The 24,211-nt window shown below is 35.7% G+C and overlaps 2 protein-coding genes across 4 annotated transcripts in view; one reads left to right on the top strand and one right to left on the bottom strand.

The window, feature by feature from the left end:
• Positions 1-8,707, bottom strand: part of LOC145737820 (rhophilin-1-like) — a 46,657-nt gene extending 37,950 nt beyond the window's left edge. The window contains exon 1 of the mRNA XM_081992654.1: positions 8,411-8,707. Within this exon, the coding sequence (XP_081848780.1) occupies positions 8,411-8,506 (96 nt within the window). The 5' untranslated portion in view covers positions 8,507-8,707. The remainder of the gene's footprint in view (positions 1-8,410) is intronic.
• LOC145737823 (uncharacterized) overlaps positions 1-24,211 on the top strand; it is a 61,098-nt gene that overhangs the window by 32,810 nt on the left and 4,077 nt on the right. Inside the window, exons 1-7 of one of the 3 annotated variants that reach the window (XM_081992662.1) lie at positions 12,563-12,737; positions 13,559-13,955; positions 14,008-14,248; positions 14,303-14,377; positions 17,358-17,603; positions 17,692-17,847; positions 22,386-22,685. In XM_081992662.1, coding sequence (XP_081848788.1) covers positions 12,735-12,737; positions 13,559-13,955; positions 14,008-14,248; positions 14,303-14,377; positions 17,358-17,603; positions 17,692-17,847; positions 22,386-22,440 — 1,173 coding nt within the window. In that variant the 5' untranslated portion in view covers positions 12,563-12,734 and the 3' untranslated portion in view covers positions 22,441-22,685. Of the gene's footprint in view, positions 1-12,559; positions 12,738-13,558; positions 13,956-14,007; positions 14,249-14,302; positions 14,378-17,357; positions 17,604-17,691; positions 17,848-22,385; positions 22,686-24,211 lie in introns of those variants that run through there. The other 2 variants (XM_081992665.1, XM_081992664.1) reach the window with 2 other exon arrangements.

Below are 24,211 nucleotides of genomic sequence, written 5' to 3'. Positions count from 1 at the left end.
TAATAAGGATTCCAGAAATGTGCTTAAAACAGTCTTTGTCTCACTCCAAGTGGGTTTTACAGGCGATTTTGTCACTGACTGTCTTTTCAAACTGTGTTTCTGGCAGTTCAAACTTTGACACCACTTTTCTCCCTGACTGTACTTAATTTTTCATTGTTTTTTATGTCATTAGATAGGAAATTTAATAAGGATTCCAGAAATGTGCTTAAAACAGTCTTTGTCTCACTCCAAGTGGGTTTTACAGGCGATTTTGTCACTGACTGTCTTTTCAAACTGTGTTTCTGGCAGTTCAAACTTTGACACAACTTTTCTCCCTGACTGTACTCAATTTTTTAGTGTTTTTTATGTCATTAGATAGGAAATTTAATGAGGATTCCAGAAATGTGCTTAAAACAGTCTTTGTCTCACTCCAAGTGGGTTTTACAGGCGATTTTGTCACTGACTGTCTTTTCAAACTGTGTTTCTGGCATTTCAAACTTTGACACCACTTTTCTCCCTGACTGTACTTAATTTTTCATTGTTTTTTATGTCATTAGATAGGAAATTTAATAAGGATTCCAGAAATGTGCTTAAAACAGTCTTTGTCTCACTCCAAGTGGGTTTTACAGGCGATTTTGTCACTGACTGTCTTTTCAAACTGTGTTTCTGGCAGTTCAAACTTTGACACCACTTTTTTCCCTGACTGTACTTAATTTTTCATTGTTTTTTATGTCATTAGATAGGAAATTTAATGAGGATTCCAAAAATGTGCTTAAAACAGTCATTTCTCACTCCAAGTGGGTTTTACAGGCGATTTTGTCACTGACTGTTTTTTCAAACTGTGTTTCTGGCAGTTCAAACTTTGACACCACTTTTTTCCCTGACTGTACTTAATTTTTTAGTGTTTTTTATGTCATTAGATAGGAAATTTAATGAGGATTCCAAAAATGTGCTTAAAACAGTCATTTCTCACTCCAAGTGGGTTTTACAGGCGATTTTGTCACTGACTGTTTTTTCAAACTGTGTTTCTGGCATTTCAAACTTTGACACCACTTTTTTCCCTGACTGTACTTAATTTTTTAGTGTTTTTTATGTCATTAGATAGGAAATTTAATAAGGATTCCAGAAATGTGCTTAAAACAGTCTTTGTCTCACTCCAAGTGGGTTTTACAGGCGATTTTGTCACTGACTGTCTTTTCAAACTGTGTTTCTGGCAGTTCAAACTTTGACACCACTTTTCTCCCTGACTGTACTTAATTTTTCATTGTTTTTTATGTCATTAGATAGGAAATTTAATAAGGATTCCAGAAATGTGCTTAAAACAGTCTTTGTCTCACTCCAAGTGGGTTTTACAGGCGATTTTGTCACTGACTGTCTTTTCAAACTGTGTTTCTGGCAGTTCAAACTTTGACACCACTTTTCTCCCTGACTGTACTTAATTTTTCATTGTTTTTTATGTCATTAGATAGGAAATTTAATAAGGATTCCAGAAATGTGCTTAAAACAGTCTTTGTCTCACTCCAAGTGGGTTTTACAGGCGATTTTGTCACTGACTGTCTTTTCAAACTGTGTTTCTGGCAGTTCAAACTTTGACACCACTTTTCTCCCTGACTGTACTTAATTTTTCATTGTTTTTTATGTCATTAGATAGGAAATTTAATAAGGATTCCAGAAATGTGCTTAAAACAGTCTTTGTCTCACTCCAAGTGGGTTTTACAGGCGATTTTGTCACTGACTGTCTTTTCAAACTGTGTTTCTGGCAGTTCAAACTTTGACACAACTTTTCTCCCTGACTGTACTCAATTTTTTAGTGTTTTTTATGTCATTAGATAGGAAATTTAATGAGGATTCCAGAAATGTGCTTAAAACAGTCATTTTCTCACTCCAAGTGGGTTTTACAGGCGATTTTGTCACTGACTGTCTTTTCAAACTGTGTTTCTGGCAGTTCAAACTTTGACACCACTTTTCTCCCTGACTGTACTTAATTTTTCATTGTTTTTTATGTCATTAGATAGGAAATTTAATAAGGATTCCAGAAATGTGCCTAAAACAGTCATTTTCTCACTCCAAGTGGGTTTTTTAGGTGATTTTGTCACTGACTGTCTTTTCAAACTATGTTTCTGGCAGTTCAAACTTTGACACAACTTTTCTCCCTGACTGTACTAAATTTTTTAGTGTTTTTTATGTCATTAGATAGGAAATTTAATTAGGATTTCAAAAATGTGCTTAAAACAGTTATTTTGTCACTCTAAGTGGGTTTTACAGGCGATTTTGTCACTGACTGTATTTTCAAACTGTGTTTCTGGCAGTTCAAATTTTTCCATCGCTTTTCTCCCCGACTGTACCGAATTTTGTAATGTTTTTTATGTCATTAAATAGGAAATTTAATGAGGATTCCAGAAATGTGCTTAAAACAGTCATTTTGTCACTCTAAGTGGGTTTTACAGGCGATTTTGTCATTGACTGTCTTTTCAAACTGTGTTTCTGGCACTTCAAACTTTGACACAACTTTTCTCCCTGACTGTACTCAATTTTTTAGTGTTTTTTATGTCATTAGATAGGAAATTTAATGAGGATTCCAGAAATGTGCTTAAAACAGTCATTTTCTCACTCCAAGTGGGTTTTTTAAATGATTTTGTCACTGACTGTCTTTTCAAACTGTGTTTCTGGCAGTTCAAACTTTGACACCACTTTCCTCCATGAGTGTACTCAATTTTTTAGTGTTTTTTAATGTCATTAAATAGGAAATTTAATGAAGATTTCAAAAATGTCCTTAAAACAGTAATTTTCTCACTTCAAGTGGGTTTTAAAGCTAATTTTGTCACTGACTGTCTTTACAAACTGTGTTTCTGGCAGTTCAAACTTTGACACCACTTTTCTCCCCGACTGTACCAAATTTTGTAATGTTTTTTCGGGTTATTGGATAGGAAATTTAATGAGGATTCCAAAAATGTGCTTAAAACAGTTATTTTGTCACTCTAAGTGGGTTTTACAGGCGATTTTGTCACTGACTGTCTTTTCAAACTGTGTTTCTGGCAGTTCAAACTTTGACGCCACTTTTCTCCCTGACTGTACTCAATTTTTTAATGTTTTTTATGTCATTAGAAAGGAAATTTAATGAGGATTCCAAAAATGTGCTTAAAAATATGGATGGGTCACTCCAAATGGGTTTTACAAGCGATTTTGTCCCTGACTGTCCTTAACAGTATTCAATTTTCAAATTACATTATTTGTAAATTTGTTGCACCAAAGCAGTTGGTGCTAAATAACTCGAAAACGGTGAAAGTTACAAAAAAATTGCGAGAGACCAAAAATGTTTCTAATCAATTCCTTAACCCAACACCCTAAGTTTGCAGGACCATTTTTGCTTGCAGTACAGGGTGTGCATGAAAAGTATGGTGATTGACTGTTTTTGGTCACCCTGTATGCAATTTTTAAGATAGAATTTTTTGCTTTACACCACGGAAAAGAGGAGCTCAAGACGGTTAGTTTGAGTGGTTCAACCTCCCTGAACTCCCAAAAACAACCGAGTTACAGGGTGTTCAAATTTCAAATCACCACTTCAACTAATTTGAAAATGTGTTGCATTAAACCGGTTTTTGCTAAATAACTCTGAAACGGTGAAATTTACGAAAAATTTGTAAGAGAGGAAAAATGTTCGTAAAGAACTGCTAAATTAATCCCTGAAAGTTTTCCAGTCCATCAGTGTCGCTACTATACAGGGGGTGCACGAAAAGTGCCATGACAGAAAAATGATATTTTTCAAGCAAATTTCAATTCAATTTTACTTTACCTGACCGGTAAATTTACATCACTATTTTCCACCCACACAAACCAAATCAGTTCTTGGCCTTGACTTAACAAAACAATGGGTTTTTTTCTGTGATTGCCTGTTAATGAACCATCCCCCTCCACACCCCCTCTCACCCATTTTAATGTTTCAACTTCATGGTAGTTCAGTTATTAACTTGACATGGTTATGGTAATTTGAAAATGTTAATACTGTTTGCTAACTTGTATAATGAAAGTGCAGCAAGAATATCAATAATTATTCCTTCCTGCTTTGTGGCATATTTATGATTACTAATATGACACCGAATACTTTTATATGACTCGTATTGTTTTCGTTGAATCGTAAAATGGGATTCATCATGCAATAATTTGCTATAAACAATCGTTCCATCATCGATTATCCAATAATAATCAAATTGTTGTCACAGTTCCAGTGTATTATGCCATTGCAGCATTGTTTGTTTTTACCACGTTTTAAACCAGTTTCGTTCGTTTTGTGGCTCAGTTTATTTAGAATTCCGTCTTGTTATTGAAAAAGTACGAGAGAAAATGACCAACTCTCTTTTTCAGGATAACGAAAGTGCCTTGTCCTAGAAATGGACGAAAACTGCCGTAATAATGATCGGATCAATAATTGCTCATGCTGTTGCATTTTGTATGTCAGGATATTCGAATTGATCACCTGCATACAAAACGAACAGATGCAAAATACGTTCACTTTATACTTTCTGATTTCGCCTTTTTCTTCTTAAAACTGGGTAACAATTTTAAATAACGATGTAACATGTAAAATTAACAGTTATTTTACTGGGAAATTTATAGGAACAATCGAAATTTGCTTAAAAGATGTCATTAATTTGATAATTCTGAATCACTACACTTTTTATGCACCCCCTGTATAGTAGCAACTGTCAGGGATAAGTTTAGCAGTTCTTTACGAACATTTTTCCTCTCTTAAAATTTTTTCGTAAATTTCACAGTTTCAGAGTTATTTAGCAAAAACTGGTTTGATGCAACAAATTTTCAAAATAGTTGTGGTTGGAAATTTGAACACCCTGTAACTCAGTTATTTTTGGGAGTTCAGGGAGGTGGAACCACTCAAATTAACCGTTTTGAGCTCCTCTTTTCAGTGGTGTAGAGTAAAAGATTCTATCTGAAAAATTGCATACAGGGTGACTAAAAACAGTCAATCATCATACTTTTCATGCACACCCTGTATACTGGAAGCAAAAACTGTCCTTCAAACTTACGGTGTGGGGTTAAGGAGTTGATTAGGAACGTTTTTGGTCTCTTGCAACTTTTTTGTAACTTTCACCGTTTTCGAGTTATTTAGGAAAAACTGCTTTGGTGCAACAAATTTACAAATGTAATTTGAAAATTGAATACTGTTGATAGTCAGGGAGAAAAACGCTTGTAAAACCCATTTGGAGAGACCCATCCAAATTTTTAAGCACATTTTTGGAATCCTCATTAAATTTCCTATCTAATGACATAAAAAACACTAAAAAATTGAGTACAGTCAAGGAGAAAAGTGGTGTCAAAATTTAAACTGCTAGAAACACAGTTTGAAAAGACAGTCAGTGACGAAATCGCTTATAAAACCCACTTGGAGTAAGAAAATGACTGTTTTAAGCACATTTTTGAAATCCTCATTAAATTTCCTATCTGACAACATAAAAAAACACTTTAAAATTCGGTACAGTCAGGGATAAAAGTAGTGTCAAAGTTTCAACTGCCAGAAACACAGTTTGACAGAACACTCAGGGACAAAATCGGCTGTAAAACCCACTTGGAGTGAGCAAATGACTGTTTTAAGCACATTTCTGGAATCCTCATTAAATTTCCTATCTAATGACATAAAAAACACAAAAAAATTGAGTACAGTCAGGGAGAAAAGTGGCGTTAAAGTTTGAACTGCCATAAACACAGTTTGAAAAGACAGTCAATGACAAAATCGCCTGTAAAACCCATTTGGAGTGGGAAAATTACTGTTTTAAGCACATTTTTGGAATCCTCATTAAATTTCCCATCTGACAACATGTAAAGACACTACAAAATTCGGTACAGTCAGGGAGAAAAGTAGTGTCACAGTTTGAACCGCCAGAAGCACAGTTTGACAGAACAGTCAGGGACAAAATCGCCTGTAAAACCCACTTGGAGTGAGAAAATGACTGTTTTAAGCACATTTTTGGAATCCTTATTAAATTTCCTATCTAATGACATAAAAAACACTAAAAAATTGAGTACAGTCAGGGAGAAAAGTGGTGTCAAAATTTGAACTGCCAGAAACACAGTTTGAAAAGACAGTCAGTGACAAAATCGCTTATAAAACCCACTTGGAGTAATAAAATGACTGTTTTAAGCACATTTTTGAAATCCTCATTGAATTTCCTATCTAATGACATAAAAAAACATTACAAAATTCGGTACAGTCAGGGAAAAAAGTAGTGTCAAAGTTCGAACTGCCAGAAGCACAGTTTGAAAAGACAGTCAGTGACAAAATCACCTATAAAACCCACTTCGAGTCAGATAATGACTGTTTTAAGCACATTTTTGGAATCCTCATTAAATTTTCTATTTGATAATATAAAAAAACATTACAATATTCGATACAGTCAGGGAGAAAAGTAGTGTCAAAGTTTGAACTGCCAGAAATACAGTTTGAAAAGACAGTCAGTGACAAAATCGCCTGTAAAACCCACTTGGAGTGGGAAAATTACTGTTTTAAGCACATTTTTGGAATCCTCATTAAATTTCCCATCTGACAACATGAAAAGACCCTTCAAAATTCGGTACAGTCAGGGAGAAAAGTAGTGTCAAAGTTTCAACTGCCAGAAACACAGTTTGACAGAACAGTCAGGGACAAAATCGCCTATAAAACCCACTTGGAGTTAGAAAATGAGTGTTTTAAGCACATTTTTGGAATCCTCATTAAATTTCCTATCTAATGACATAAAAAAGCACTACAAAATCGATTAAAGTCAGGGAGAAAAAAGGGGCCAAAGTTTCAACTGCCAGAAACACAGTTTGACAGAACAGTCAGAGACAAAACCGCCTGTAAAACCCACTTAGAGTGGGAAAATGACTGTTTTAAGCACATTTTTGGAATCCTCATTAAATTTCCCATCTGACAACATGAAAATACCCTACAAAATTCGGTACAGTCACGGAGAAAAGCGGTGTCAAAGTTTGAACTGCCAGAAACACAGGTTGAAAAGACAGTCAGTGACAAAATCGCCTGTAAAACCCACTGAGAGTGAGAAAATGACTGTTTTAAGCACATTTTTGGAATCCTCATTAAATTTCCCATCTGACAACATGAAAATACCCTACAAAATTCGGTACAGTCACGGAGAAAAGCGGTGTCAAAGTTTGAACTGCCAGAAACACAGGTTGAAAAGACAGTCAGTGACAAAATCGCCTGTAAAACCCACTGAGAGTGAGAAAATGACTGTTTTAAGCACATTTTTGGAATCCCCCTTAAATTTCCTATCTAATGACATAAAAAAACACTACAAAATCCATTAAAGTCAGGGAGAAAAAAGGGGGCAAAATTTCAACTGCCAGAAACACAGTTTGACAGAACAGTCAGGGACAAAATCGCCTATAAAACCCACTTGGAGTTAGAAAATGAGTGTTTTAAGCACATTTTTGGAATCCTCATTAAATTTCCTATCTAATGACATAAAAAAACACTACAAAATCGATTAAAGTCAGGGAGAAAAAAGGGGCCAAAGTTTCAACTGCCAGAAACACAGTTTGACAGAACAGTCAGAGACAAAACCGCCTGTAAAACCCACTTAGAGTGGGAAAATGACTGTTTTAAGCACATTTTTGGAATCCTCATTAAATTTCCCATCTGACAAAATGAAAAGACACTACAAAATTCGGTACAGTCAGGGAGAAAAGCGGTGTCAAAGTTTGAACTGACATTTACTAGATATTAAAAACGCTCGTTTGCCGCTCCTTTCTGATTAATAATCCTGACTCACTTTAAGAGTAATAAAGCGATTAAAAGCGTTATCGCTTTTCTAGTGTAACCGTACCGAGTACTTTTTTCTGAAATTCCTCACGGTTGTACGATTATTTACCTTGTAACCGAGTACCGGCCTTAACTATATGGTACCGTGTGTGCGTGGCCTTTGTTAACGGATTAACATAAAGCGAGCTAAAAAAAAGGACAAAACCTACCTACGCATACAGGGTGGTCCAACACAAATTAGAACACTTAAGTAAATAATGTACGTACATACGAAAACTGGGACACCTTGTATATAATAGGAAAATAGACATTATAATATGGTATGTGATTATTCTAAGTGGACGCATAACAATTATTGCAAAACTCGTTATGGTTGTATGCTTTAACGTTATTTATACTAAATTGATTGATTTTGACCAATCAAATCAGTAGTTTTACTCTGATTTTAGTATCTAAACAACTTTCACTTTTATAATTTAAACATGATCTTTTAGCTGATCTTACGAAGAGTTAATACCAACTTACGTAAGAAAAGCTTTTTAGACTGTTAAATTACGTAGATTGCAATGAGCCACAGTTTCTGAATTTCTCTGGTACCTGTTATAAGTAATCTAGCGCGTTTCATGCTCTAAAAATGTGCAAAAAATGTTTACTTACCCGAATAAACGGTTTTCTAGGCAACTCCTGTACATTAGTGCATCCCTCGCTATCGCAACTAACATCTCTATCCTCTTCCAATATTTCATCCACCATTATTACGTCGTTTCATTATTTCACCGCACAATTTACACAGATTCCCGTGTACAGTCCAAATAGTTTTCAATTCAACGCTATTCCGTGACAAAAGCGAATCGAATAGGTCGCGGTTAGAATGGGAACTACCAAATGCACCGTGCAACACGCTAAAGTATAGCGACAACGCACGTTCAATATCACCCACGATTTTTGTTTGTATTGTGACCGATTAAAGCGAACTGAAAATGTTTAAATAGAGCCTCCATATTGCCCGAACTAAGGAAAAGCCAAGGGATTTAAATCAGGTTGACGTGGTGGCCTCTAAGAGGAGCGTAATTTTTATTAACCTTTATTAACCTACTTGAAGTAGGAAAATTACTGTTTTAAGCACATATTTGGAATCCTCATTAAATTTCCTATCTGATAACAGAAAAAAACATTACAAAATTCGATACAATCAGGGAGAAAAGTGGTGTCAAAGTTTGAACTGCCAGAAACACAATTTGAAAAGACAGTCAGTGACAAAATCACCCATAAAACCCACTTGGAGTGAGAAAATGACTGTTTTAAGCACATTTTTGGAATCCTCATTAAATTTTCTATCCAATAACCTCAAAAAACACTACAACATTTGGAACAGTAAGGGAGAAAAGCGGTGTCAAAGTTTGAACTGCCAGAAACACAGTTTGACAGAACAGTCAGTGACAAAATCATCTATAAAACACACTTGGAGTAAAAAAATTACTGTTTTAAGCACATTTTTGGCATCCTCATTAAATTTCCTATCTAATGACATAAAAAAACATTACAAAATCAATTAAAATCAGGGAGAAAAAAGGGGTCAAAATTTGAACTCCCAAAAACACATTTTGAAAAACAGTCAGGGACAAAATAGCCTCTAAAACCTACTTGAAGTAAGAAAATGATTGTTTTAAGCACATATTTGGAATCCTCATTAAATTTTCTATCCAATAACCTCAAAAAACACTACAACATTTGGAACAGTAAGGGAGAAAAGCGGTGTCAAAGTTTGAACTGCCAGAAACACAGTTTGACAGAACAGTCAGTGACAAAATCATCTATAAAACACACTTGGAGTAAAAAAATTACTGTTTTAAGCACATTTTTGGCATCCTCATTAAATTTCCTATCTAATGACATAAAAAAACATTACAAAATCAATTAAAATCAGGGAGAAAAAAGGGGTCAAAATTTGAACTCCCAAAAACACATTTTGAAAAACAGTCAGGGACAAAATAGCCTCTAAAACCTACTTGAAGTAAGAAAATGATTGTTTTAAGCACATATTTGGAATCCTCATTAAATTTCCTATCTGATAACAGAAAAAAACATTACAAAATTCGATACAGTCAGGGAGAAAAGCGGAGTCAAAGTTTGAACTGCCTGAAACACAGTTTGAAAGAACAGTCAAGGTCAAAATCGCCAATAAAAGCCTCTTGAAGCAGGAAAATGACTGTTTTAAGCACATTTTTGGAATCCCCATTAAATTTCCTATCTAACGACATAAAAAAAACTACAAAATCAATTACAGTAAGGGAGAAAAGTGATGTCAAAATTTAAACTGTCAAAAAGACAGTTTTCAAAGACAGTCAGTGATAAAATCACCTAAAAATCCCACTTGGAATGAGAAAATGACTGTTTTAAGCACATTTTTGGAATCCTCATTAAATTTCCTATCCAATAACCTCAGAAAACACTACAAAATTTTGAACAGTCAGGGAGAAAAGCAGTGTCAAAGTTTGAACTGCCAGAAACACAGTTTGAAAAGACAGTCAGTGACAAAATCGCCTATAAAACACACTTGGAGTGAAAAAATTATTATTTTAAGCACATTTTTGGAATCCTCATTAAATTTCCTATCTGATAACAGAAAAAAACATTAGAAAATTCGATACAGTCAGGGAGAAAAAAGTGATCAAAGTTTGAACTGTCAGAAACACAGTTTTAAAAGACAGTCAGTGAGAAAATCACCAAAAAAAACCCACTTGGAGTGAAAAAATTACTGTTTTAAGTACATTTTTGGAATCCTCATTAAATTTCCTATCTAATGGCATAAAAAAGCATTACAAAATCAATTAAAATCGGGGAGAAAAAAGGAGGCAAAATTTGAACTGCCAGAAACACAGTTTGAGAAGACAGTCAGTGATAAAATCACCTATAAAACACACTTGGAGTGAGAAAATTACTGTTTTAAGCACATTTTTGGAATCCTCATTAAATTTTATTTCCAATGACATAAAAAAATACTACAAAATCAATTAAAGTCAGGGAGAAAAATGGAGGCAAAGTTGATTAAAGTATGTAAAAGTAAAGTAAATTAAGGCAGAGTTGATTTAAATTGCCAGAGGCTTGTTTGTTTCTGAGAACCTTCTAAAAAGTCCCCGACGCCTCTACAATCTGCTCAACAAGTGCGTCTATAGTAAAAATTTCAAATCTCTAACCTAAACCCGAGATATTAACTGCAAAAAACGAGAGTCATCTTTGACGCTCTCTAGCGGCCAAACGGCGCAACTTAGCCCAGCCCACTCAACGTCACGTGATAGCCCCATTCGGTAGCTATCTTTTGTTATTTAGTGTCTAAATACAGAATGTTTCAAATAAGCGAGTTATTTGCAATTTAGTACAAAAATGCACCTAAAAATTGGTCCAATCTATGGATTACCCCTGACCTAACCTAACCTAAAAAATTGTAATTTTCAGTGTTTCTTAGGGCCAAAACGTCAAAAAAGTGTCATTTAAGTGAAAAAAAATTGAATAGTCACTAAAGCTCAAATTGGCTTAAAATTTGTAGGTTTTTTATAGGGAATTTCCCATAAAAGCCCAAAAAGATGACAAGCAAAAATGAGCCTTAAAAGCACCAAAAATTAAAGAAAAAACGCAAAAATTGATTTTTTTGAAAGCTTCTAGCGCCATCTACTGTCAAACGCATTAAACTACCAGCAGAAATCATTAACTGACAAGTCAATCGACGATTTTTTTCAGTTTTACCTTTTGGCCACCAGAGCGCGCTCAATGCAAGCGGCGTGCTTATCAGTGGTTGCGGTGTTGCCAAATCAAACCCGCTTTGCAACTTTTGTTTGGTTTATTCAGTAAAAATGTCATTAAAGCTCATAATTGGTTTCTAAATGGGATTTCCCTGTAAAAAATCACAAGCCAAAATGACCTTTAATGAAAAAGTGCCCTTTGATTTTTCTGGCCCAAAACAGCCTTAAGGTTTAGTAGGTTTTGTCCAATTTTTTTTCCAAAACTTTTGTGAGCCCCAAAATGGCGTGTCTCAAACCTTTCCAAAATTGAAAGAGGCCTCTAAGTCCTACTGAGAGCTTTCAGAGCCCTCTACAACTGTCTTAAACTTCTTCAGAACTGTTTTAAATTGCCAGAGGCCTCTACAAGTGTTTTAAACCTTTCCATTTTCTTTTCAAATTTGTGTTTACTAAAGGCATTTACGAAAATTATACCTGCTAATTCCATAGTTTACCACAATCGGTGTAACTTTTAAGGATCTGGTTCATTATTAGAACGCGATTGGTAATCCTATGTCTTTGAGATCTGGCATCCAGATGTTCATTGTTGAAATGTTTTATAATATCGGCATACTCTCCCTCCATCTCGCAAACAGAACATATTCCAATATCCATTTTAATTTAACAGGTCACTCTCATAAGCTTGCTAAACTGTGGAACAAACCGCCAAACCGTCAACCAGAAACTAATTTTTGAGGTTATGATTCTAAATTTTAAGGGAAAACCTGTCAAAAGTCACTTTTTTCTTAATTTACCGACGGAACTTCTCGATCCATAAATCATAAACCGGGTACATATATTCAGTATATGGGTAAAATTTCAGAACGGCAATGTAGGCTCTAGGTTAAACAGGTATTTACCGGTAGAATATTCGTAAATGCCTTTTGGTAGAGACGACTCCATTCCCATTATCAATTTTTTACGCATTCGGCAACGTGGCATCCGTGTATTTTTAAGGTTAGCAAAGGACAGAAACATATTTCTTGACAATTGATAGTGCTTTGACATTTGACATGACCCACAAAAGGGCCATCCGTCCATCTTGTTTTGTCAAACACGAGTGACGCGACGCCATTTTTATTTTTTTCAGTCTCCCAAGGGTGTTTTGTGAAGGTGGTCGTGTTGTCTCCATTTGTTGTGATTTTCCGGTATCCACTAATATTTTTAGTGAATTTGTAGTTTAGTCAACACGATTTCAGCGTAAAATGGTACGTAAAGTTGATTTTAGGTTAAGTAAATTGTAAAGTAAGCAGGCCGGCCTCTTTGACCAGCCACAAAGTTTACTAATCTTTTAAGCCCTATTCTTGGCAGCTTGGGGTGTTTGTTGGTATGAATGGGGTGGTTTTGGGAACTATAGTCTTTACCAATTAGTAAACCACCCTGTTGGTAGTGTTGGTACAGGCATTTCACATTTAATTCCACCATAACCTTTGTTCAGTAGCAAAATGTAACAAACTATATATTTTGATCCAACCACACAAGTTTCCTATCACTAAGTAACATTACCTACTCTAACCATGCTTTGATCCACTTTTTTGATTTTGTTTATTAAAATGTGAGGTTTATTTGGCTCTATTTAATTTGATTTCCACCTTTACTATACAGTTATGGAAATTTCAAAATTATATAGTCTGACTCTCAAAAGTTGACCAAAGCAAGCTTCTCAACTGGACCCTAATTCTCAAAACCAAGGAACAGAATTCGAGAGAAGTGTTGATAGAATGTGACTGCAGAAGTTGACAATGGCAGATTCCTGTCACATTCTACACACCTTTTTCTTGATAACTCCCTTTAGTCCCTTTGCTCATTTCAAGAATCCGCACCCTGGTGCAGTCACTTCTAGAACATTAATTTGCAACAGTTTTCTCTTTTTATCATAGGATTTTCATATTCTTATTAACTTGAGTCTTTCCTTAGTTTAATGTAAATGTTAAAATTAAACGAACAGAAAGAGGCAATGTTAATGAGGCCCAAAGATAAAGTGTTCTCTGTACAAATCCAGTAATTCCTAATAATTTGGCTGTTTCAGGACAACTACCAGCAACGAGGCAGATCAGAAAACACTACCAAAGTGTTTGTTGGTAGTTTGCCGGCGGGGGCAACCGTTGACGATCTCCGTAAACTATTCGAACCCTACGGTGTGATTGCCGAGTGCGACATTTCGAATAAATGCGGCTTTTTGCACCTGGAAGACCGGGATCTGGCCATGAAAGCCATCAACGACTTGAACGGAACCGATTTTATGGGATCGAGAATTTCGGTGGAGAAGGGCAGAGTGAAACCACCACGTCGTCCGGGCGGTCCAATGAGAGGTGGGGGTGGTGTACGGGACCGAGGAGGTCCTTATTCTAGGGGTGGCGGCGGTGGTAGAGATTTTCGAGGTGGAAGAGGCGGTGGCGGTGGATTTGGAGGTCGTGGAGGTGGACGTAAGATTTGATTACTATTATTAAGTAGTTTGTGATTATATAACTGTATTAGGAAACTTTATTCCACTGGGTGGTGGAGGTGGAGGTCGTGGTGGTGCTGGTGGATATGGTGGTCGTGGACGAGGGCCTCCTGGAGGCGGTTATGAGGACAGACGAGCCGGAGGCGGTGGTTATCCCTCTCAAGAAAGAGGGTACGACCCTTACGGAGTGCCAGCCCCGGCACCGCGTTACGATGATCGGGGCGGATACGGTGACGTACCACCCCGAGGACCCAGTGCTTACGACGACAGACGGTAAATACTAAATAGAATTTAATTTAGTAATTTTGCAGCTTTGTGATTGTCTAGGCCTGCTCCAGATGATGGTTGGTCGACTGGTGGTGGTGATTTGTACAGTCGACGAGATGCTGGACTTAAACCAATGTAAGTAATAATCATTTCTTCTTTGCTAGTTGGAAAAATGGAATTTTTATCGCAATTTTCTGAAGAAAAATGATCTGCATAATACCTCGAAAACTGCAATGCTTGGCAACCTTGTGCTAACCCTAGTGACCAATTCCTATAAGAACCAATATTTGTTTATTGCACATTTAACAAACAAACGAAACAGGCGGCAACTATGCTTTAATCTTATAATTGAATGACATCTGAAGTTGACGTACATACTGTCAAGTATTAGTTATCGTCTGTGAATTATGCGACGTTGTCAGACGCTTTTTTTTTTCGTTATTAATATTTAATACTTCAACTGAATTTTATTTATAGTCCGGATTTCTGAGAATTTTGCTTTTTTTAAATAATAAAAGCATTTTTTTCATGTTTTTTTGCATCTTTTTTGGTGCTTAATTTTTCTGTGATATTTGCTGTTATTTTGTATAAATTAATTTACAATTGCAATAGCTATATTATTGCTACGTGTACGACTACGATATTGCTTTAACACCAACGGGAGAAAAAAGGGGGCAAAGATTGAACTGCCAGAAACACAGTCAGGGAGAAAATCGCCAATAAAAGCCACTTGAAGTTGGAAAATGACTGTTTTAAGCACATTTTTGGAATCCTCATTAAATTTCCTATCTGATAACGGAAAAAAAACATTACAAAATTCGATATAGTCAGGTAGAAAAGCGGTGTCAAAGTTTGAACTGCCTGAAACACAGTTTGACAGAACAGTCAGTGAGAAAATCACCTATAAAACACACTTGGAGTAAGAAAATGACTGTTTTAAGCACATTTTTGGAATCCTCATTAAATTTCCTATCCAATAACCTCAAAAAACACTACAAAATTTGGAACAGTCAGGGAGAAAAGTGGTGTCAAAGTTTGAACTGCCAGAAACACAATTTGAAAAGACAGTCAGTGAGAAAATCACCTATAAAACACACTTGGAGTGAGAAAATGACTGTTTTAAGCACATTTTTGGAATCCTCATTAAATTTCCTATCCAATAACCTCAAAAAACACTGCAAAATTTGGAACAGTCAGGGAGAAAAGTGGTGTCAAAGTTTGAACTGCCAGAAACACAGTTTGAAAAGACAGTCAGTGATAAAATCACCTATAAAACACACTTGGAATGAGAAAATTATTATTTTAAGCACATTTTTGGAATCCTCATTAAATTTCCTATCTGATAACAGAAAAAAACATTAGAAAATTCGATACAGTCAGGGAGAAAAGCGGTGTCAAAGTTTGAACTGCCTGAAACACAGTTTGAAAGAACAGTCAAGGTCAAAATCGCCAATAAAAGCCTCTTGAAGTAGGAAAATGCCTGTTTTAAGCACATTTTTGGAATCCCCATTAAATTTCCTCTCTGACAATAGAAAAACACAATGCAAAATCGATTAAAATCAGGGAGAAAAAAGTGATCAAAGTTTGAATTGCCAGAAACACAGTTTTAAAAGACAGTCAGTGACAAAATCACCTATAAAACACACTTGGAGCGAAAAAATGACTGTTTTAAGTACATTTTTGGAATCCTCATTAAATTTCCTATCTAATGACATAAAAAAGCATTACAAAATCAATTAAAATCGGGGAGAAAAAAGGAGGCAAAGTTTGAACTGCCAGAAACACAGTTTGAAAAGACAGTCAGTGATAAAATCACCTATAAAACACACTGGGAGTGAGAAAATTACTGTTTTAAGTACATTTTTGGAATCCTCATTAAATTTCCTTTCCAATGACATACAAAAATACTACAAAATCAATTAACGTCAGGGAGAAAAATGGAGGCAAAGTTGATTACAGTATATAAAAGTAAAGTAAATTAAGGCAGAGTTGATTTAAATTGCCAGAGGCTTGTTTGTTTCTGAGAACCTTCTAAAAAGTCCCCGATGCCTCTACAATCTGCTCAACAAGTGCGTCTATAGTAAAAATTTCAAATCTCTAACCAAAACCCGAGATATTAACTGCAAAAAACGAGAGTCATCTTTGACGCTCTCTAGCGGCCAAACGGCGCAACTTAGCAGAGCCCGGTCAACGTCACGTGATAGCCCGATTCCTTAGTCTAAATACAGAATGTTTCAAATAATCGAGTTATTAGTGATTTTTTGCTAAAGTGTACCGAAATTGTGCTTAAAATGACTGGTTTTCCTGGCCTACTATACCGACAGCCGCCATATTGGTCTTCAACCTGTCAAAATTTTGGTTAATTTCGGTCTTAAAAACACAAATTTTGGGTCTGTTTTGCCAAAAGGGGCACCGTTTCAGACATAACCTAAAAAATGTGTAAGTTTTGTAATTTTTGACAGTTTTCAGGGCGTGACACCCTTAAAAAAATACCTTTTTGGATAAGTGACACACATTACGTCATGTTTGTACCGTTAAGTTGTGTTTTACTGTGGTACATGGTAAACATTTTTGTTTTTTTGAATTTTTTTTTGGTGCTTAATTTTTCTGTGATATTTTCTGTTATTTTGTATAAATTAATTTACAATTGCAATAGCTGTATTGAGATATTGAAGGCTTCTGAGAGACAAACACATACCAATTATCTGTTGCAAAATGGATCAATTTACAAATTTAAACTGACCAAATGCTCCGAAGTAATCTAAAAACATTTCAAAACACTATAGAAGCTCTAAAATGCCTTGCAAAAGCTTACAAAACAGCCTAGAAGCTTCCAAATGCTTTGAACTGCTCAAACACTTTCCAAATGCTCTTAAAGTAGTCTAAGAAGGTTTTAAAACATTACAGAAGTCCAAAATGCTTCTCAAACTGTTGAAAACCTTCGAAAACAGTCTAGAAGCTTCAATGTTCTTTAAATTGGTCAAACACTTTCCAAATGCTCCTAAAGTAGTCTAAGAAGGTTTAACAACATTACAGAAAGTCCAAAATGCTTCTCAAACTGTCGAAAGCCTTCAAGAACACTCCAGAACCTGTTCTTATTTCAATGTTTTTTTAGGAGCGGTGCTGGAGTAGCTGCCAGTGGTTACGACAGGTACGGGGGCGCTGCCGGCGCATCCAACGGTTACAGCGCCACTGGTGGCGGTTATGGGGCTGCGGATGCTGCCGGTGGTTACGGAGCGCCACCGGCCAGTGTTGGTTACGGTGCGCCCGCAGCTGGTGGTTATGGCAACGCCGCAGCGAGTGGCAGTTATGGCGGCGGCTATTCTTCAGCAGGTACTGCCGCAGGCGGCTACGGTGATAGGTAAGTCAGTTGGTTACGATAAACTACTTTTGTTTTTTTTTTTAATTCCAATGACCTCTAGTTTCATTTAATTATTGTAAATTGACAGCTACAGCGGTTATGGAGCTACCGCTAGTAGCGGTTACGGGGCAGGAGCAGTTGCTACAGGATATGACGATGGATATGGCAACGTTGCAGCACCGCGAGGCGGTGTTGGAGGAGGTGGCTATGACTCTTCTTATCCTCCCCTGCCAGCCCAGAGAGGGTAAGTGAGATTTCTGTTTACCGTCCAGTGTACCAGTAAACAGTGTAAGCGCCACTTAGAATAAGTTGAATTATTCGTAAAATGCCAGGAAAATGTTTCTACGGCTGCGCCATGCGTAAACGTACATTTCAAGGGGGAAAGTAAATTGAAAAAGGTCTATTATGCTTGAATTCATAATTTTGGGTGATCTGCAAGTCTTCTATAGTCCCTCATTAGCGGCGTTGTCAAGTTGTACAAGTTCTCAGTTTTCATTGTATTAGTAATTAATAGAGTCCGGATTAAAAAGCACTAAAACCTTGAAAAAAAAAACACAAAATTCTTTCAGAGATGCATTTTTTTTTACTTTTTTGAAAACTTACAAATTTTTCGCAAAAACTCTTGAGAGTTATTTGAAAATGTCTAAAAAACCGTTTTAACTTGGCAATGTTGCATTTTTAAGATCACGTGACCGAAATTTTTGGCATGTTGCTGCAGTTTCAATTCTTTGTAGATTAAAAAATTAATATTAACAAGTTTTCGATTTGAATTCTAGTCACGTGACGGAAAAGTTTAGCATGTTTCGATTCTCTGTAGATTTCCAATTTGTTTCTGGAATTACGAAGGGAATTTGGGAATTCTTAGACGGTTCTAGAATTTTTTGGAAGCATGTAGGCTGTTTTGTTATTCTTTGGGAGGTTCTAGACTATTTGGGAAGGCTTTCGATTGCTCGATAAGCATTTTTGTAGTGTTTTAAAACCTTTTGAAAGTGCGGAGTATCTGGACTGCTTTTAAACTGCTCTAAATGCATACGGAAATTTGTATACTGTTTTGAAATGTTTTGAGAGCTTCTAGACTGTTCTAAAAGCTTTTGGAAGGCTTTCGACTGCTTTTTTGACTATTTCAAGACACCAGAAATACTTTAAACGTAAATTTTGACAACTCTAGACAGAAAATCATTTTTTACTGTATTTGACACTTTTTAAACCACTTATAAAACCTTCTTGGAGTGAGAAAATGACTGTTTTAATCACATTTTTGGGATCCTCATTAAATTTCCTATCCACTAACGTGAAAAAAAACTAAAAAATTTGGTACAGTCAAGAAGAAAAGTGGTGTCAAAGTTTGAATTGCCAGAAACACAGTGTGAAAAGACAGTCACTGACAAAATCACTTATAAAACCTTCTTGGAGTGAGAAAATAACGGTTTTAACCACATTTTTGGAATCCTCATTAAATTTCCTATTCAATAACGTGAAAAGGCACTAAAAAATTTGATACAGTCAGGGAGAAAAGTGGTGTCAAAGTTGAATTACCAGAAACACAATGTGAAAAGACAGTCACTGACAAAATCCCCTATAAAACCCTCTTGGAGTGAGAAAATGACTGTTTTAACCACATTTTTGGAATCCTCATTAAATTTCCTATCCACTAACGTGAAAAAACACTAAAAAATTTGGTACAGTCAGGGAGAAAAGTGGTGTCAAAGTTTGAATTGCCAGAAACACAGTGTGAAAAGACAGTCAGTGACAAAATCACCTATAAAACACTCTTGGAGTGAGAAAATGACTGTTTTAACCACATTTTTGGAATCCTCATTAAATTTCCTATCCACTAACGTGAAAAAACACTAAAACATTTGGTACAGTCAGGGAGAAAAGTGGTGTCAAAGTTTGAATTGCCAGAAACACAGTGTGAAAAGACAGTCAGTGATAAAATCACCTATAAAACCCTCTTGGAGTGAGAAAATGACTGTTTTAACCACATTTTCGGAATCTTCATTAAATTTCCTATCCACTAACGTGAAAAAACACTAAAAAATTTGGTACAGTCAGGGAGAAAAGTGGTGTCAAAGTTTGAATTGGCAGAAACACAGTGTGAAAAGACAGTTACTGACAAAATCACCTATAAAACCCTCTTGGAGTGAGAAAATGACTGTTTTAACCACATTTTTGGAATCCTCATTAAATTTCCTTTCCACTAACGTGAAAAAACACTAAAAAATTTGGTACAGTCAGGGAGAAAAGTGGTGTCAAAGTTTGAATTGGCAGAAACACAGTGTGAAAAGACAGTTACTGACAAAATCACCTATAAAACCCTCTTGGAGTGAGAAAATGACTGTTTTAACCACATTTTTGGAATCCTCATTAAATTTCCTTTCCACTAACGTGAAAAAACACTAAAAAATTTGGTACAGTCAGGGAGAAAAGTGGTGTCAAAGTTTGAATTGGCAGAAACACAGTGTGAAAAGACAGTTACTGACAAAATCACCTATAAAACCCTCTTGGAGTGAGAAAATGACTGTTTTAACCACATTTTTGGAATCCTCATTAAATTTCCTTTCCACTAACGTGAAAAAACACTAAAAAATTTGGTACAGTCAGGGAGAAAAGTGGTGTCAAAGTTTGAATTGGCAGAAACACAGTGTGAAAAGACAGTCAGTGATAAAATCACCTATAAAACACTCTTGGAGTGAGAAAATGACTGTTTTAACCACATTTTTGGAATCTTTATTGTATTTCCTATCCACTAACGTGAAACAACACTAAAAAATTTGATACAGTCAGGGAGAAAAGTGGTGTCAAAGTTGAACTACCAGAGACCCAATGTGAAAAGACAGTCACTGACAAAATCACCTATAAAACCCTCTTGGAGTGAGAAAATGACTGTTTTAACCACATTTTTGGAATCCTCATTAAATTTCCTATCCTCTAATCTGAAAAAACACTAAAAAATTTGGTACAGTCAGGGAGAAAAGTGGTGTCAAAGTTTGAATTGCCAGAAACACAGTGTGAAAAGACAGTCAGTGATAAAATCACCTATAAAACACTCTTGGAGTGAGAAAATGACTGTTTTAACCACATTTTTGGAATCCTCATTAAATTTCCTATCCACTAACGTGAAAAAACACTAAAACATTTGGTACAGTCAGGGAGAAAAGTGGTGTCAAAGTTTGAATTGCCAGAAACACAGTGTGAAAAGACAGTCAGTGATAAAATCACCTATAAAACACTCTTGGAGTGAGAAAATGACTGTTTTAACCACATTTTGGCATCCTCATTAAATTTCCTATTCCTATTTCGGTAGTTGAATTATTAAACAAGTCAGAAAACTGTCAAAATTACTCTCAGAAGCCTTAAAACTGTCAAATGACATTAGGAAGTTGTTTCACCTGTTCAGAACTGTCAAATTGTGTCAGAAAATTGCTTTACCTCCTCAAAACCGTCAAATTATGTTAGTAAACTGCTTTCCGGGTTAAAAACTGTTAAAATTACCTTTAGAATCGTTTCGACTTGTTACGGTTCAATTTCTTCACAGGCACTTGGTTAAAGCTCTGTATCTGCCAAGATTAATGAGGAAGATTTATGAGAATTTTATAGAATATTCTAGACACTTTGGGCTTTATTGTGTAAAAAAATTAAGCTTCTAACAGAAAAACTGAATTTATGGTGAATTTTTAAACTTGGGGAGCAATCACAACTTAAAAGACCGATGAAGGTTGGGAGTTTTAAAACTTAAAAGAAGCATTTGGAAGGTGTTTGGGCAGTTTGAAGCTTCTGGAATGATTTAGAGGCATTTGGAAATTCTTAAACGGTTCTAGAATTTTTTGGAAGCTTTTAAACTGTTTTGATATCTTTTGGGAGCATCTAAACTAGTTGAAGAGCATTTAGAATCTTTTTGACTATTCTAAGAGCTTTTGGAAGCTTCTAGACTGTTTTCGAAGGCTTTCGACAGTTTGAGAAGCATTTTGGACTTTCTGTAGTTTTTAAACCATTTTAGACTATTTTAGGAGCATTTGGAAAGTGTTTGAACAGTTTAAAGAGCATTGAACGTTCTGGACTGCTTTTAAGGCATTTGCATTCTTGTAGACAATTCTTAAGCTTTTAGAATGTCTTGAAATCTTTTGAGAGCTTCTTCTTATTGGCGTTTCAAGTTAAGATAGATAGAAGATACTGTCACTTCACATTTATGAAACCAGTGATAAATTCCTAACCAAAATGACAGCTGGAATGCCATGGAAACTGTTTTCAAAACTGATCACCAGAGGGAGTATCGTCTTATCTTGAAACGCCAATAGATAAGTTGAAAAACATTTGTAGGCTTTTGCAAGGCATTTCTTTTGTAGCGAATATTTTCACGCTGTTTTTAGACTACTTCAGGAGTATTTGGTGGTTAGTTTAAATTTGTACATTGTAACTGTAACTCATTTTACAACTGGTTTGTGTTTGTCTCTCAGAAACTTTCAATATCTCAATATAGCAAATGTAAGTTAATCCATAGAAAAAATAGCACTAAATAATTAGTAAAAATTCGTAGAAATCCGGACTCTAATAATGAACAATGTTTATACCACAATGAACCTATGATACAATAATTTATGATTTATTTTACGACACCTGAACAAACTACGTCCACGTATAGTAATTACGGTTCTAATGTGCGTCCCCGAGGTGATATGTCTCGTTTGAGTAAAAATAATAAATAATATAAATCGATCGAGTTTTGTATTATCGGTTCATGATTGCGCATGTTTTAATTACACATTCCTTTTTGTATTGTAGCTACGGAGGCGGAGGTGGCGTTGGCGGCCGAGGCGGCGCCCCCAGGCGTTACTAAAAATATGCGCTATATTTGCGGGCTCGTATTAGCACGGAAACTGCGATTTTTTCAATTTCCACGTGCGCCCCCTATAAAAATTGTAGTAAGTTCTCGTGCAAGGCGTATATCATAATTTTATTGGTACTTTTTTTAAAAGCGCACGTCACGTCAGTGTGTGTCTAGGTTTATTTCAGTTGATTTGTACCAGCGTGGGTAAGACCATGCGTTTTTTTCGAAATAAATTGAAATATCAATGGTAATAATTAGTCTGTTATGAAACCTGACAAATTCTCCAATCCAACCGTTTGTGTCAAGTTGTGCGTTTCGTGAATAAATCTACTTGCGTAGTTTGGCGTAAATTCATCACAGTGATTGGTCAGCTGAAAGCATATATTGCTTGTCTTGACCAATCACTAACTAGTTTACACAACATGTATGCGTTAAAAAATGTGGATTTGGAACTTTGTTCGATTATTTGACTGGAAAGCCACAGGAACTTAAACGATATAAAATTACAGGTGAGAGTACCAAAAAAAAATTAATTTTAAATGGTAAGTCCACACGGCATTTACGTCAATCTCAGTACAGGGTGAGCCAACGATAGACTGTATTATTATATTTTGTAGTTTCATGGCTTTATGGAGTGGTATTTGACCGTTACGACCATGTTCAAGCGGTTGAAACAAACATTCAATGTTGGCAATACTGATTTAACCAAGAAAAACAATAAAACTGGCAAATACTAACCTGTGGCAGTATCGCTAGCGCCCTCTATGGTAACGGGAGCTGGAGTGGGAAGTAAGAGAAATTAAAAAAAAAAAATTCCAGAAATTTTTTCAGTCGCTTGTAAAACCCACTTGGAATGAGAAAATGACTGTTTCAAGTACATTTTTGGAATCTTCATTAAATTTCCTATCTAATGACATAAAAAACGCTTCAAAATCAGGTAAAGTCAGCGAGAAAAGTAGTGAACTGCCAGAAACACAATTTGAAACAACAGTCAGGGACAAAATTACCTATAAAACCTACTTGGAGTGGGAAAATGACTGTTTTAAGTACATTTTTGGAATCCTCATTAAATATCCTATCTAATGACATAAAAAACACTAAAAAATTGAGTACAGTCAGGGAGAAAAGTGGTGTCAAAGTTTGAACTGTCAGAAACACAGTTTGAAAAGACAGTCAGTGACAAAATCACTTATAAAACCCAGTTGGAATGAGAAAATGACTGTTTTAAGCACATTTTTGGAATCCTTATTAAATTTCCTATCCAATAACATAAAAAACACTGAAAACTTTAGTACAGTCAGGGAGAAAAATGGTGTCAAAGTTTGAACTGTCAGAAACACAGTTTGGAAGAACACTCAGGGATAAAATCGCCTATTAAACCCACTTGAAGGAAGAAAATGACTGTTTTAAGTACATTTTTGGAATCCTCATTAAATTTCCTATCTGATGACATAAAAAACACTAAAAAATTGAGTACAGTCAGGGAGAAAAGTGGTGTCAAAGTTTGAACTGTCAGAAACACAGTTTGGAAGGACACTCAGGGATAAAATCGCCTATAAAACCCACTTGGAATGAGAAAATGACTGTTTTAAGCACATTTTTGGAATCCTCATTAAATTTCCTATCTGATGACATAATAAACACTAAAAAATTGAGTACAGTCAGGGAGAAAAGTGGTGTCAAAGTTTGAACTGTCAGAAACACAGATTGAAAAGACAGTCAGGGACAAAATCGCTTGTAAAACCAACTTGGAATGAGAAAATGACTGTTTTAAGCACCT

This window comes from Ips typographus, linkage group LG14 (genome assembly GCF_016097725.1).
Source record: "Ips typographus isolate SLU linkage group LG14, UJ_Ityp_2.0, whole genome shotgun sequence".
Taxonomy (NCBI): domain Eukaryota; kingdom Metazoa; phylum Arthropoda; class Insecta; order Coleoptera; family Curculionidae; genus Ips; species Ips typographus.
Note: the sequence above shows the minus strand (reverse complement) of the source record. Positions and strands in the feature narration are given on the sequence as shown.